Source organism: Salmo salar, chromosome 12 (genome assembly GCF_965601325.2).
Source record: "Salmo salar chromosome 12, fSalSal1, whole genome shotgun sequence".
In the NCBI taxonomy this organism is placed as follows: domain Eukaryota; kingdom Metazoa; phylum Chordata; class Actinopteri; order Salmoniformes; family Salmonidae; genus Salmo; species Salmo salar.
This window is the reverse complement of record NC_138302.1, coordinates 34,961,049-34,976,634: the sequence shown is the minus strand read 5'-3', so window position 1 is coordinate 34,976,634 and position 15,586 is coordinate 34,961,049. Positions and strand designations below refer to the sequence as shown.

The window sequence follows — 15,586 nt, the reverse complement described above, 5'->3', positions numbered from 1 at the left end:
TGTTCAAATAGCCCTTACACAGCTTGGGGGTGTGTTGGGTTATTGTCCTGTTGAAAAACAAATGATAGTCCCACTAAGCCCAAACCAGATGGGATGGCGTATCACTGCAGAATGCTGTGGTAGCTATGCTGGTTAAGTGTGCCTTGAATTCTAAATAAATCCCAGACAGTGTCACCAGAAAAGCACCTCCATACCATAACACCCACACCTCCATGCTTTACGGTGGGAAATACACATGCGGAGATCATCCATTCACCCACTCCGCGTCTCACATTGACACGGCGATTGGAACCAAAAATCTCCAAATTTCCACCGGTCTAATGTTCATTGCTTGTGTTTCTTGGCCCAAGCAAGTCTCTTCTTCTGATTGGTGTTCTTTAGTAGTGGTTTCTTTGCAGCAATTCGACCATGAAGGCCTGATTCACGCAGTCTCCTCTGAACAGTTGATGTTGAGATGTGTCTGTTACTTTTACTCTGTGAAGCATTTATTTGGTCTGCAATTTCTGAGTCTGGTAATTCTAATGAACTTATCCTCTGCAGCAGAGGTAACTCTGGGTCTTCCATTCCTGTGGCTGTCCTCATGAGACCTGTTTCATCATAGTGCTTGATGGTTTTTGCGACTGCACTTGAAGAAACTTCCAAAGTTCTTGAAATGTTCCATATTGACTGACATTCATGTCTTAAAGTAATGATGGACTGTTGTTTCTCTTTGCTTATTTGAGCTGTTCTTGCCACAATATGGACTTTGTCTTTTACCAAATATGGCCATCTTCTGTATACCACCCTTACCTTGTCACAACACAACTGATTGGCTCAAACACATCAAGAAGGAAAGACATTCCACAAATGAACTTAACAAGGCACACCTGTTAATTGAAATGCATTCCAAGTGATTACCTCATGAAGTTGGTTGAGAGAATGCCAAGAGTGTGCAAAGCTGTCATCAAGGCAAAGGGTGGCTATTTGAAGAATCTTAAAATATATTTTGATTTGTTTAACACTTATTTGGTTACTACATGATTCCATAAGTGTTATTTCATCGTTTTGATGTCTTCACTATTATTCTACAATGTAGAACATGGTAAAAATAAAGAAAAACCCTTGAATGAGTCCAACCTTTTGACCAGTAGTGTACATCAACAACAGGTCTATCTTATGTAACGTTTTAGATGGATATATGCTGAAAACCCCTGGGCCAGGGATCAGAAATTACACAGGAGACAAAACGACTCAATCGTCCATATTGAGAATGAAGACCATTATAGTTCTGCAGCTGACATGGTTGTGCTACTGCCTGTCTGGGGCACTGGGTCAGTCAGACAGTGAACATGAACGTGGAGTGGTTGTCAATAAGCAACAGCTAGACAAAGATATCACACCATCTGCCTTCCACACTATGCTGAAAGAGATGCTGGTAGAGCAGATAGTTGAGCTGACCCAAACCAAGACAAAATGGAAAGTATGGAGGCCAGACTGAATACCAGTAGGGTCCAGGAAGAGGAGCTGAAAACCAGACAGAGATACACAGGAAACCAGGTTGATGAATTCAGGAAAATGAATCAAGGTAAAGAGAGTTATAACGTATTATCACTTGTGCAAAAGGATGTATGAGCCCTTATCACGTTTTACGAATACATTTTTATGTGGCACTGGGCACTACATGTACGAACCATACTACATACTATTTAGAACATACGGTTCAGTAAAGAATGTACGCAGTAAGCAACAACATACTAGGATCGTCCATATTGAGAAGGCGCCATCTAAATGCACAATCGCGTCTGTTTGCGCCATTCGTTCATTTTGGAACAGCACATTGACAGCACAAAAACACGTGGGTCTGATAAGAATATTCTCTTCCTCAATAGTGTGCTGTCAAGTCATACTAGATGAAACGCTGAATATGACACCCTGGCATTTCAATCATCCTACATTTCTGAAGGTTCACATACTATAAAACTAGCATTGGTATTCGGACAGGCCCAATGACTCTGATTCACTATAAGCGTCTTGTAATGCATTATGACCACATCATAATGTATCTAAGAATGTGTAATCGTTGTCATCACAGAAAGACCAAGAGTGGCATTCTCAGCTGCACTGACAGAGGACAGTTCCCGGAAGCAACAAAAGGACCGTTCAACACTGAAACTATTTTGGTCTATGGGAAGGTCATCACCGACATCGGCAACGCCTACAACCCCACAACCGGTAATGTGAAGCACAAACAATAACATTTCTGGAGAAATTTGAAGCCAATAACTGAAAAAGGTTAAAGCGACAGTTCACTTTTGAAAGTTTTAGCTTATTCTTTTCCCGGTAGATCTATACCTTTACCAATGCAACAGGGAATGCATATATTTCCTGGGCAATGTACTGTATAGATTTCCTAATTCCTAATTTACTGTAACATAACTGGTAACCACCTATAATTGATGAAAAAAATGTAAATGTGTACAGTGATGTGTAGAGTACATTAGCCATGAGTTTAATTTAACTGCATTGAACTTAATTTGACTTCATTTTATTAAAATATCATCAAAATGTTTTCCTGTGGGGTGTGTCCAATTCCAATCCAATTCAAATGGTGAATTCATTCGAATTAAACTGTGTTAAGCAATACCATCAGTAAACTATTGATAATTGTAATGATTGATCAAAATCGGTATATTTATAAACCATTTATTAAGCTCCTTCGCTACAGGTATGTTCATGGAACCAGTGAGAGGACTCCACCACTTCGCCTTCTATTGCCATACACATGGAGCCAAGATAGTATTTCTGTTCACGAAAGGAGAGAGAGTCGTTGGCACGGCAGATCCCATAACATCTAGCGATGGTTCAGATAATGGATCTAACAGGGCTGTACTGACGCTTGAGGAGGGAGATCAGGTCTAGGTGCGCCTTGAAGCCAACTCATGGATCTGGGTAGGAAATGACCGCAACCTCAGCACCTTCACTGGCATTCTGCTATTTGCCCAGTGTATCCTGAATGGGGATAAGTTCCACACCATCTGTTTGACAGATCCAGCTACATGCAACAGAAAAAAAAAGAAATTAAAAAAAAAAGACAAAAAAAGAAAAGAAAAATGAATGGACAAGATTAACACTCTTTATTTATATATAAAAAAATCTCTTTCTCGGTTTAGTACATCTGTGGTGTTTACAGAATGACACACATAATAACCCTGCCTCTGGCAGCTTCCATCCTGCATTTACTGTACACAAACCAACAGCGACGTGTGATGCTGTTTTATACATTTTATGCTGATTCATTGTTACATTGTACATGTAGCCTATTCTGAGGTGTATGTTCTTATTCATATTCTCGGGTGTACTGCAGAGTGCACTTTAGAGGTCTGGAAAAACATTTGCTGTTGCTCATAGCTTTATGTCCTTCTTAAATGTATTTATCATCATGGGTTACAGGATTGGGGGAAAAAACATGACCTGAATGAGAAGGAAAGGATCTTGAAAAGAATGATTTACAGGCGCTCACATACTCCTTGAGGTAAACACCAGACCTGGGATCACATCCTTAAATAAAACATTTCTAATATTTTGAGCGTTTGCTTAAGTGTGCTTGGAGTGCAATTTGGGGACTGTTTCTGTTAGCTTATTAAGCAAGGAAAGCTCAAGCAGGCACAGATGAAGTATTTGAAACCCAAACACATGACTCATACGGTACTGTGAAGAGAGACAATAGTTTTGTGAAACATTTACCCAAACTGAAATAGTGGTAAAAGAAGCAGGTCACGTCAATCCATAACCGTTGACGTTTCTTAAGCACTTGAACATGACTGAAAGGTAGCCACGTTGAACTGGAACAAAGTCCTCCTGGGAACATTCCATCCGTGCACAAAAGGATATGTGCTTATAAAACCACGGACTAGAGATCAGAAATCACAGGAGAACAAACGACTCAAGAGTCCAGATTAACAACGAAGACCACTATAGCTCAGCAGCTAGCATTGTTGTGCTACTGAGACAATGCCATAGCTACAGAGAATGGGAATCTGGAACCCGAAAGATGAGGTCGCAGCCTCAACACAGTTCCAGCAAACCTGCCAGCGTGACATCTACACTGTGATGAGAGAGATGGAGGCCAGACTGAAAGCCGGTGAGAACCAGGCGGAGGAGCTGAAGAGAAAATGTAATAGCATTATTCACGGAAAGCATTCAAGTATAATGCGGCCGTAAAACTTGTCATGCATAGATAAAACATGACATAAAGGTTCAACTACTAGAGAATACCTACACTAGCTTTGACAATATATTCAGATTTACTCAAAACAGTCACCAATAAAAGCATTTAAAATCACCAATAGTGCTGAAGTGCAGATTTAGGAAAAAAACATATGACCCTCAGATCACACGGTCAGGAAAAACTACTCTCATATCATTCACAAACAGATGGTGGCCTTCTATGGTGGCCTTCTCTGCAGCACTGGGAATCAAGGCAGGGAACATACTGTAGGACCTTTCAACACTGAAACTACCTTGGTCTACAAAAAGTTCTTCACAAACGTTGGCGACCTCTATAAACCCACCTGAGGTAATGTGATGCACTAAACCATAATATACTTTAATATACTGTAAATGTTTTATGTAGACGTGATATCTAAAAGCTCCTCATTTTCCCTAGGTATCTTCACAGCACCAATGAGAGGACTCTACCACCTCACCTTCTATTGCAATGCATTTGGAGCCAACCCGGGGTACGTTTTCCTGTATAAGAACAGGGAGCGTATTGCATCTGGTGACCTTGCAGATAATGGATCTAATGGGCTTGTGTTGACGCTTGAGGTAGGAGACCAGGTCTACATGCCCCTCAGTCCAACTCATGGATCTACGATGAGGACAACGGCTACAACTTCAGTACCTTCAATGGCATTCTGCTATTTACTCAGTAGCTAACTCTTAGCTATTTACTCAGTAGCTAACTCTTAGCTATTTACTCAGTAGCTAACTCTTAGCTATTTACTCAGTAGCTAACTCTTAGCTATTTACTCACTCAAATACCTATGTACTCTATGACGTAAAGGTCCATTGATGGGAACTATGGCAATGCTAGGTTACTGTAAAAATGTTGCTACTACTCTTTACTTTTTGTTCCATTCTGTTTGCAATTAAAACAGGAATAAACTCAAAACCTGTTGAGTATCATGATATATTTTATGTGAACACTTAAAATCCTTTGTTTTTACCTCATGTTAGGTATTCAGCAGTGTTATATTTAAGATAAAGTGTAACACAGTAGCATTTGGTCCATCTTCCAGACCTGGGCGCAAACCAACAACCTTTTAAGGAAGGTGACATCTCCACATAATGGCAACTAGCGCTTCACTTGCATTACACAAAGAATCACCTTACCTCAACACACACACTCACACGTCTCAGAGCTCTGGCACGTTCTCCAAGGATCGCAGTTCAACAAAGAATGTGATATCCTCACAGCATCATCTGATCATGACAGTATATATATATATAACGAGAGAGCGAGACACAGAGAGAGAGAGAGAGAGAGAGAGGCAGAGATAGAAAGAGAGAGAGCGAGACAGAGAGAGAGGCAGAGAGAGCGAGAATAACAGAGATAGAGAGAGAGAGGCAGAGATAGAGATAGAGATAGAGAGAGAGAGAGAGAGAGAGAGAGAGAGAGAGAGAGAATAACGAAGTAATGCTGACAGAAAGGTATAGGTATCAGGCCATACTGCAGCGAGCACCAATGTGACACCGCTGTCCTTGCCTGTCGCCTGTCACAATGACACAATGGTGACCTTCAACTCCATGCACAGCACTGCGTGGCGAAGTGTGTGTAGGGTTTTCTGTGAGAATACTAATTTGATTTAAGTGTGTGTGTGTGTGTGTGTGTGTGTGTGTGTGTGTGTGTGTGTGTGTGTCGGTCTCTGTCTGTTTGAGACTGACTGAGTGTGTTTGTGTGAATGCAGTCTGTATCTGTGTAAATGAGTGATTGCAAGTGTGTGTCCCAGTCAGTCTCTTCTCTGGTTTGGCATCATAATGAATGAATGTGATAGGGACACACACTCTGATGACCTGTCGCTCCACTTTCTCATGTTGTTTTCTTTCATTTCACACACTCCATAGAGGCCTATGGCCAGATCACTCAATGTAACGTACTGTGTGTGTGTGTGTGTGTGTGTGTGTGTGTGTGTGTGTGTGTGTGTGTGTGTGTGTGTGTGTGTGTGTGTGTGTGTGTGTGTCGCGCGCGCGGTTGTGTACATCTGAGCTGCGGTGGATGTCTCCCGGCAGGCCTAATACTACATGACAGTTCTGGATCGTTCATAGCTACTCAAGGCTTCCACCACTACTACCGCTCTTAATATAGCCCTGTGCACATAGAAACTACAGAGACAAGATAACCACTAAACACTACAGAACACAACCTCAGCCTGATCTCAGAAACAACATTACAGCAGGTTGAAGTGATGTTGGCCCACCTCAGTGTTACTGGATTCGTTTAAGTGACGTGTATCACGGTGAGTACTGCACATTAAGCCATAAGCTGTTCGTCTGTTGCTAGGTTTTGAAGTGAATGTATTTGACTAGTTAGGCTACTATACTGACCGCATGCCTGGATTGATGGTGTTCATTCAAACAGCGTCACACTGTTGAATGGATAGGCAGTAGGGCTTTCAGGAGAATAGCTGATTCATCACACGATTTACTCATAAGTTAGTGTATATCAGGGATGGCCAACCGTGCTCCTGGAGAGCTACTGGCTATGAAGGCTTTTAAGCTGGCTCTAGCCCTGCTGTTTATAATTATTTGGTGTTAGAATGGCATTTTGTTATCAGTTGATTTATCAAACTGGATCTTAACAAGAGAATAAAGCATTTTCTTGCACTTGTAAAGTATATTGAGTTACACCCTCATCAACTTGCTTCTAATGGTTGGGGTTAGGTTATGGGCAAGATAAGCTAGATCTGTAGGGCAACTGCTACTCAGTGCATGGCAGAGCAGTTGAAGGGTCTCCGTCTTGGCTAACGTTAGCTGCTATCGCTAAAGGCTTTGGGGAGCGAGGCAAAATGGGAGGTCAGGCTGAGTTTAGTGCACACTGACAAAGTGCAAAAATGTACTTTGGCAGTTTCTCTCTCTCTTCTCTCACGACTTCTTCCTCTGTCAACACAGAGGGTTGAACACAGAAACGAATTGCTCTGATCTGAAAACATCTGTCACCGCAACCACTAATTGCATAAAACCTAAAAATAGGAAGTGAAGTTGAAGCCAAAACAAGGAGCCAGAGGACAATCCAAAGATAGCGCTAAAGCAGCTTCTCTCGCTCTCCCAGTCTCTCACACTCTCCCAGTCTCTCTCTGCCTCTCTATTTATCCTCCCCTCCATCTCACCCTCCCCCTCTCTATCTGAATAGGTCTATCGGACAATTTTCTTGGGCCACTATTACTATAACTATTTTGCCAATTGGATTGGTCCCCTCTACCACACGGAACCCCACTAATCTACCGACGGAAACGCACGAGGTGGCTAAAAACAGACCGTCTTCTTGCCAGCTTGCTACCCATGGCCCGGCTAGCTGTCTGAATCGCCATGACCCCAACCAACCTCACTACTCACTGGACCCTTATGATCACTCGGCTAAGCATGCATCTCCTTAATGTCAATATGCCCTGTCCATTGCTGTTCTGGTTAGTGTTTATTGGCTTATTTCACTGTAGAGCCTCTAGCCCTGCTCATTATACCTTATCCAACATTTCAGTTCCACCACCCACACATGCGATGACATCACCTGGTTTCAATGATGTTTCTAGAGACAATATCTCTCTCATCATCACTCAATGCCTAGGTTTACCTCCACTGTATTCACATCCAACCATACCTTTGTCTGTACATTATACCTTGAAGCTATTTTATCGCCCCCAGAAACCTGCTCCTTTTACTCTCTGTTCCGGACGTCCTTGACGACCAGTTCTTATAGCTTTTAGCCGTACCCTTATCCTACTCCTTCTCTGTTCATCTGGCGATGTAGAGGTGAATCCAGGCCCTGCAGTGACTAGCTCCACTCCTATTCCCCAGGTGCTCTCTTTTGATGACTTCTGTAACCGTAATAGCCTTGGTTTCATGCATGTTAACATTAGAAGCCTCCTCCCTAAGTTTGTTTTATTCACTGCTTTAGCACACTCTGCAAACCCGGATGTCCAAGCCGTGTCTGAATCCTGGCTTAGGAAGACCACCAAAAACTCTGAAATCTCCATCCCTAACTACAACATTTTCAGACAAGATAGAAAGCCCAAAGGGGCGGTGTTGCAATCAACTGCAGAGATAGCCTGCAGAGTTCTGTCCTACTATCCAGGTCTGTACCCAAACAATTTGAACTTCTACTTTAAAAAATCCACCTCTCTAAAAACAAGTCTCTCACTGTTCCCGCCTGCTATAGACCACCCTCTAACCCCAGCTGGGCTCTGGACACCATATGTGAACTGATTGCCCCCCATCTATCTTCAGAGCTCGTGCTGCTAGGTGACCTAAACTGGGACATGCTTAACACCCCAGCCATCCTACAATCTAAGCTTGATGCCCTCAATCTCACACAAATTATCAATGAACCTACCAGGTACCACCCCAAAGCCGTAAACACGGGCACCCTCATAGATATCACCCTAACCAACTTGCCCTCTAAATACACCTCTGCTGTTTTAAACCAAGATCTCAGCGATCACTGCCTCATTGCCTGCATCCGTAATGGATCAGCGGTCAAACGACCTCCACTCATCACTGTCAAACGCTCCCTAAAACACTTCAGCGAGCAGGCATTTCTAATCGACCTGGCCCGGGTATCCTGGAAGGATATTGTCCTCATCCCGTCAGTAGAGGATGCCTGGTCATTAAAAAAAAATGTCTTTCTCACCATCTTAAATAAGCATGCCCCATTCAAGAAATGTAGAACCAGGAACAGATATAGCCCATGGTTCTCTCCAGACCTGACTGCCCTTAACCAGCACAAAAACATCCTGTGGCGTTCTGCATTAGCATCGAACAGCCCCCGTGATATGCAACCTTTCAGGGAAGTTGGAAACCAATATACACAGGCAGTTAGAAAAGCCAAGGCTAGCTTTTTTCAAGCAGAAATTTGCTTCCTGCAACACAAACTCAAAAAAGTTCTGGGACACTGTAAAGTCCATGGAGAATAAGAGCACATCCTCCCAGCTGCCCACTGCACTGAGGATAGGAAACTCTGTCACCACCGATAAATCCACTATAATTGTGAATTTCAATAAGCATTTTTCTACGGCTGGCCATGCTTCCACCTGGCTACCCCTACCCCGGTCAACAGCACAGCACTGCACCCCCCACAGCAACTCACCGAAGCCTTCCCCATTTCTCCTGTGGCTCAGTTGGTAGAGCATGGTGTTTGCAACGCCAGCATGGTGTGTGCAACGCCAGGGTTGTGGGTTCGATTCCCATGGGGGGCCAGTACAAAAAAATAAAAAATAGAGAAATGTATGCATTCACTACTGTAAGTCGCTCTGGATAAGAGCGTCTGCTAAATGACAAAAAATGTAAAATGTTCTCCCAAATCCAGTCAGCTGAAGTTCTGAAAGAGCTGCAAAATCTGGACCCCTACAAATCAGCCGGGCTAGACAATCTGGACCCTTTCTAAAATGATCTGCCGAAATTGTTGCAACCCCTATTACTAGCCTGTTCAAACTCTCTTTCGTGTCATCTGAGATTCCCAAAGATTGGAAAGCAGCTGCGGTCATCCCCCTCTTCAAAGGGGGGGACACTCTTGACTCAAACTGCTACAGACCTATATCTATCCTACCCTGCCTTTCTAAGGTCTTTGAAAGCCAAGCCAACAAACAGATTACTGACCATTTCGAATCCCACGCTCAAGGTCCTAAACGATATCTTAACCACCATCGATAAGAAACAATACTCTGCAGCCATATTCATTGACCTGGCCAAGGCTTTCGACTCTGTCAATCACCACATCCTCATCGGCAGTCTCAATAGTCTTTGTTTCTCAAATGAATGCCTCGCATGCTTCACCAACTACTTCTCTGATAGAGTTCAGTGTGTCAAACGGAGGGCCTGTTGTCCGGACCTCTGTCAGTCTCTATGGTGGTGCCACAGGGTTCAATTCTTGGGCCGACTCTCTTCTCTGTATACATCAATGATGTCGCTCTTGCTGCTGGTGAGTCTCTGATCCACCTCTACGCAGACGACACCATTCTGTATACTTCTGGCCCTTCTTTGGACACTGTGTTAACAACCCTCCAGACGAGCTTCAATGCCATATAGAACTCTTCTTCCCTGGCCTCCAACTGCTATTAAATACAAGTAAAACTAAATTCATGCTCAGCATTACTACTCTGGACGGTTCTGACTTAGAATATGTGGACAACTACACATCCCTAGGTGTCTGGTTAGACTGTAAACTCTCCTTCCAGACTCACATCAAACATCTCCAATCCAAAGTTAAATCTAGAATTGGCTTCCTATTTCGCAACAAAGTATCCTTCACTCATGCTGCCAAACATACCCTCGTAAAACTGACCATCCTACCGATCCTCGACTTTGGCGATGTCATTTACAAAATAGCCTCCAATACCCTACTCAATCAATTGGATGCAGTCTATCACAGTGCCATCCGTTTTGTCACCAAAGCCCCATATACTACCCACCACTGCGACCCGTACGCTCTCGTTGGCTGGCCCTCGCTTCATACTCGTCGCCAAATCCACTGGCTCCAGGTCATCTACAAGACCCTGCTAGGTAAAGTCCCCCCTTATCTCAGCTCGCTGGTCACCACAGCAGCACCCACCTGTAGCACGCACTCCAGCAGGCACAGTGAAGGAAAAAAGTATTTGATCCCCTGCTGATTTTGTACATTTGCCCACTGACAAAGAAATGATCAGTCTATAATTTTAATGGTAGGTTTATTTGAACAGTCAGAGACAGAATAACAACAAAAAAATCCAGAAAAACACATGTCAAAAATGTTAGAAATTGATTTGCATTCAGTGGGCAAACGTTACAAAATCAGCAGGGGATCAAATACTTTTTTCCCCTCACTGTATCTATAATTTAGCCCAAACAACTACCTCTTCCCCTACTGTATTTATTTATTTATTTACTTTGCTCCTTTGCAGCCCATTATTTCTATTTCTACTTTCACTTTCTTCCACTGCAAATCTACCATTCCAGTGTTTTACTTGCTATATTGTATGTACTTCGCCACCATGGCCTTTTTTTGCCTTTACCTCCCTTATCTCACCTCATTTGCTCACATTGTATATATACTTATTTTTCTACTGTATTATTGACTGTATGTTTGTTTTACTCCATGTGTAACTCTGTCTTGTTGTATGTGTCAAACTGCTTTGCTTTATCTTGGCCAGGTCGCAATTGTAAATGAGAACTTGTTCTCAACTTGCCTACCTGGTTAAATAAAGGTGAAATAAATAAATAAAATAAAAATCTCACGGGCTTGTTACTCTGGTAACGCAGCGTGTAAATTTCCATTAGCATACAGTGACCAACGTGTTCCTCTCATATTGATAAAGGCTGCATCCCAGATGACACCCTATTTCCTTTATAGTGCACTGCTTTTGACCAAGGCCCATAGGGCCATAGAGGAAACAGGGTGCCGTTTGGGACGCTCACAGAGCCTTCCCATGGCTACCTATGTAGGTCAGGGTGAGAGGTAAAGAGCGTAAAGAGAGAGAGAAGTAGAGCAATGCAATGTGTGTGTGTGTGTGTTTGTGTGTGTGTGTGTGTGTGTGCGCGTGCGGCGTAATGCGGTGGTGACAGGCGAAAGAGAGAGAGGTGCACAGGGACCGTGTGAGCTGTTTTTCCACATGGGTCCTGACAACTAAGAGACACACACACCTACAGTACACGGAAGAGTACTCCCATACAGATATGCACGGAGACACACACTGGTGTGTAGATACACGGACACGGGGACACACACTGTTGCATTAGAACCTGTCATTTAAAATTATTTTTATTTGGATTTCATGTAATGGACATAAACAAAATAGTCCAGATTGGTGAAGTGAAATTAAAAACATTAATTGTTTAAAAAAAAAATGTAACACGGCGAAGTGGTGCGTGCATATGTATTAATCCCCTTTGCTATTAAGCCCCTAAATAAGATCTGGTGAAATCAATTACCTTCAGAAGTCACATAATTAGTTAAATAAAGTCCACCTGTGTTCAATCTAAGTGTCACATGATCTCAGTATACAGTTGAATTTGGAAGTGTACATACACTTAGGTTGGAGTCATTAAAACTAGTTTTTCAACCACTCCACAAATTTCTTGTTAACAAACTATAGTTTTGGCAAGTCAATTAGGACATCTACTTTGTGCATGACACAAGTAATACAGATCAGGGTTGGGTTATAAAAAAATCTATGAAACTTTGAACATCCCACAAAGCACCATTAAATCCATTATTAAATAATGGAAAGAATATGGCACCACAACAAACCTGCCAAGAGAGGGCCACCCACCAAAACTCACGGACCAGGCAAGGAGGGCATTAATCAGAGAGGCAACAAAGAGACCAAAGATAACACTGAAGGAGCTGCAACGCTCCACAGCGGAGATTGGAGTACCTGTCCATAGGACCACTTTAAGCCGTAAACTCCACAGAGCTGGGCTTTACTGAAGAGTGGGCAGAAAAAAGCCATTGCTTAAAGAAAAAAATAAGCAAACACGTTTGGTGTTCTCAAAAAGGTATGTGGGAGATTCCCCAAATATATGGAAGAAGGTATTCTGGTCAGATGAAAATAATTGAGCTTTTTGGCCATCAAGGAAAACACTATGTCTGGCGCAAACCCATCACCCCGAGAATAACATCTCCACAGTGAAGCATGGTGGTGGCAGCATCATACTGTGGGGATGTTTTTCATCGGCAGGGACTGAGAAACTGGTCAAAATTGAAGGAATGATGGATGGCGCTAAATATAGGGACATTTTTGAGGGAAACCTGTTTCAGTCTTCCAGAGATTTGAGACTGGGACGGAGGTTCACCTTCCAGCAGGACAATGACCTTAAGCATACTGCTAAAGCAACACTCGAGTGGTTTAAGAGGAAACATTTAAATGTCTTGGAATGGCCTAGTCAAAGCCCAGACCACAATCCAATTGAGAATCTGTGGTATGACTTAAAGATCGCTGTACACCAGCGGAACCCATCCAACTTGAAGGAGCTGGAGCAGTTTTGCCTTGAAGAATGGGCAAAAATCCCAGTGGCTAGATGTGCCAAGCTTATAGAGACATACCCCAAGAGACTTGCAGCTGTAATTGCTGCAAAAGGTGGCTCTACAAAGTTTTGATTTTGGGGGGGTGAATAGTTATGCATGCTCAAGTTCTGTTTTTTTGTGTCTTATTCTTGTTTGTTTCACAATAAAACATATTTTGCATCTTCAAAGTGGTAGGAATGTTGTGTAAATCAAATGATACAACCCCCACAAAAAAAAATATATTTTAATTCCAGGTTGTAAGGCAACAAAATAGGAAAAATGCCAAGGGGGGGTGAATACTTTCGCAAGCCACTGTACACGGACACACACACTGGTGCGTGCAGATACAGGGACACGCGCACACTCTCACACACACACTAAAGTGCATGAACACACACACCGACAAACACAGAGGATAGCAAACTTCCACATTGCAAAAATAGCAAGACAAAATTAATAAAACACACATATAGGGGAAGCAAAACGTCTCGTATTGTGAGGTTGAGGTCAATTTCACTTCAATTAAGAAATCAGACTTTTAGGTAAATGTCCATTTCCAACCCTTCATTGGAGATAATAACATGGTATCAACCTCTACTCTCTCAAGTCTCTCAAAGTCAAAGAGAGAGAGAGAGCGTGTGGAGTTATAAGGGCCTGACTGGAGCCCCTGCTGTGAGAGCTGGACGGTGCATTTGCAGAGGGGCTCACCACCGCCCCAACCACCCTGTGTGTGTGTGTGTGTGTGTGTGTGTGTGTGTGTGTGTGTGTGTGTGTGTGTGTGTGTGTGTGTGTGTGTGTGTGTGTGTGTGTGCCTCACCAACACAGCTTGTCCACCCAGCCTCAGCACCCATGAACCTCTTCGAGGACATTTTAGAGGAAATCAATATGATGTCCTTCACTGGGCTGTGTTTGACTGGGTTAGTTATATCAAGGGCAGATTCTCATGCAAAACGCTCTCTTTCTAACTCAAAATGTTCAGTAGACACGGTGTGTGTGTGTGTGTGTGTGCGTGCATCCTTAGCTGTCGACTAGGATGTGGATCACCATGGAGACAGGGGCGCAGGCCAGACAATGACAAAGATGACCCCCCCACACACACACACTCCCCCTGTTCATACCTCTGGGGCGATGTAGTCGGGCGTCCCACAGAAGGTGCGAGTGGTCACTCCCTCGTATATGTTCTCTTTACACATGCCAAAGTCAGCAATCTTAATGTGGCCCTCCGAGTCCAGCATCACGTTGTCCAGCTTCAGATCCCTGCAGGAGACACCCGCATCATGTGACAAGGGCCAAATGAAGATGACCATTGTATTTTAGGGCCTTTTCCACACCACTCCTATTACTTCCTTACATTTACATTATTAAATTGATGAATCAATGGTTTGACAATACACAGTGTACGGTAAACATTGATCCTAGAATGGGATAAAGTGCCTCTGAGTTGGTATACATTGGAAGAAGATCCACCTGTAAATGATTCCTTTCTTGTGCAGGAAGAACAGGCCAACAGAGATCTCTGCTGCATAGAACCTGCAATGACATGCTCCATGTTAGACAGCCCGGAAGCCATTCATTTCAACAGGAAGGATTGTAAAGGACTGTAATGTGCTTCAGCTAGACTGGGCACATTCTGATAGATACATTCATTCCTATACCTAAGCTGTCGTTTCTCCTTCTCCTCCGTACTTTGCAGTGACCAGTCTAGTTTACCCTCTTCTTCTCCCTTCCCCCTCTCTCTTCCAAGCCCTCTATTTATTTCTCTTTTACACACACACTCTTATTCCCCCTTGACCAAAAATATAAATGTAACATGCAACAATTTCAAAGATTTTACTGATTACAGTTCATAGAAGGAAATCAGTCAATTGAAATAAATTCATTAGGCCCTAGTCTATGGATTTCACATGACTGGGCAGGGGTGCAGCCATGGGTGGGCCCGGGAGGACATAGGCCCACCCACTTGGGAGCCAGGCCCAGCCAATCGGAATAAGGGCTTTATTACAGACAGAAATGCTCCTCGGCACCCCTCCTCAGATGATCCCGCAGGTGAAGAAGCCAGATGTGGAGGTCCTGGGCTGGCGTGGTTACACGTGGTCTGAGGTTGTGAGGCCGGTTGGATGTACTGCCAAATTCTCTAAAACAATGTTGGAGACGGCTTATGGTAGAGAAATGACAAAATTCTCTGTGATCTTTTATTTCAGCTATTTAACTAGGCAAGTCAGTGAAGAACAAATTCTTATTTACAATGACAGCCTACCCCGGCCAAACCCAGACGGCAGTGGGCCAATTGCGCGCCGACCTATGGGACTCCCAATCACGGCCGGATGTGATACAGCCTGGAATCGAACCAGGGAC

General features: G+C 43.3%; 1 protein-coding gene across 2 annotated transcripts in view; it reads right to left on the bottom strand.

The window, feature by feature from the left end:
• LOC106564882 (protein kinase C alpha type) overlaps nt 1-15,586 on the bottom strand; it is a 322,652-nt gene that overhangs the window by 124,750 nt on the left and 182,316 nt on the right. For both annotated transcript variants that reach the window (XM_014131369.3, XM_014131371.3), the window contains 2 exons: nt 14,699-14,761; nt 14,350-14,488 (listed from right to left, as the gene is read on the bottom strand). In XM_014131369.3, the coding sequence (XP_013986844.1) occupies nt 14,350-14,488; nt 14,699-14,761 (202 nt within the window). The remainder of the gene's footprint in view (nt 1-14,349; nt 14,489-14,698; nt 14,762-15,586) is intronic.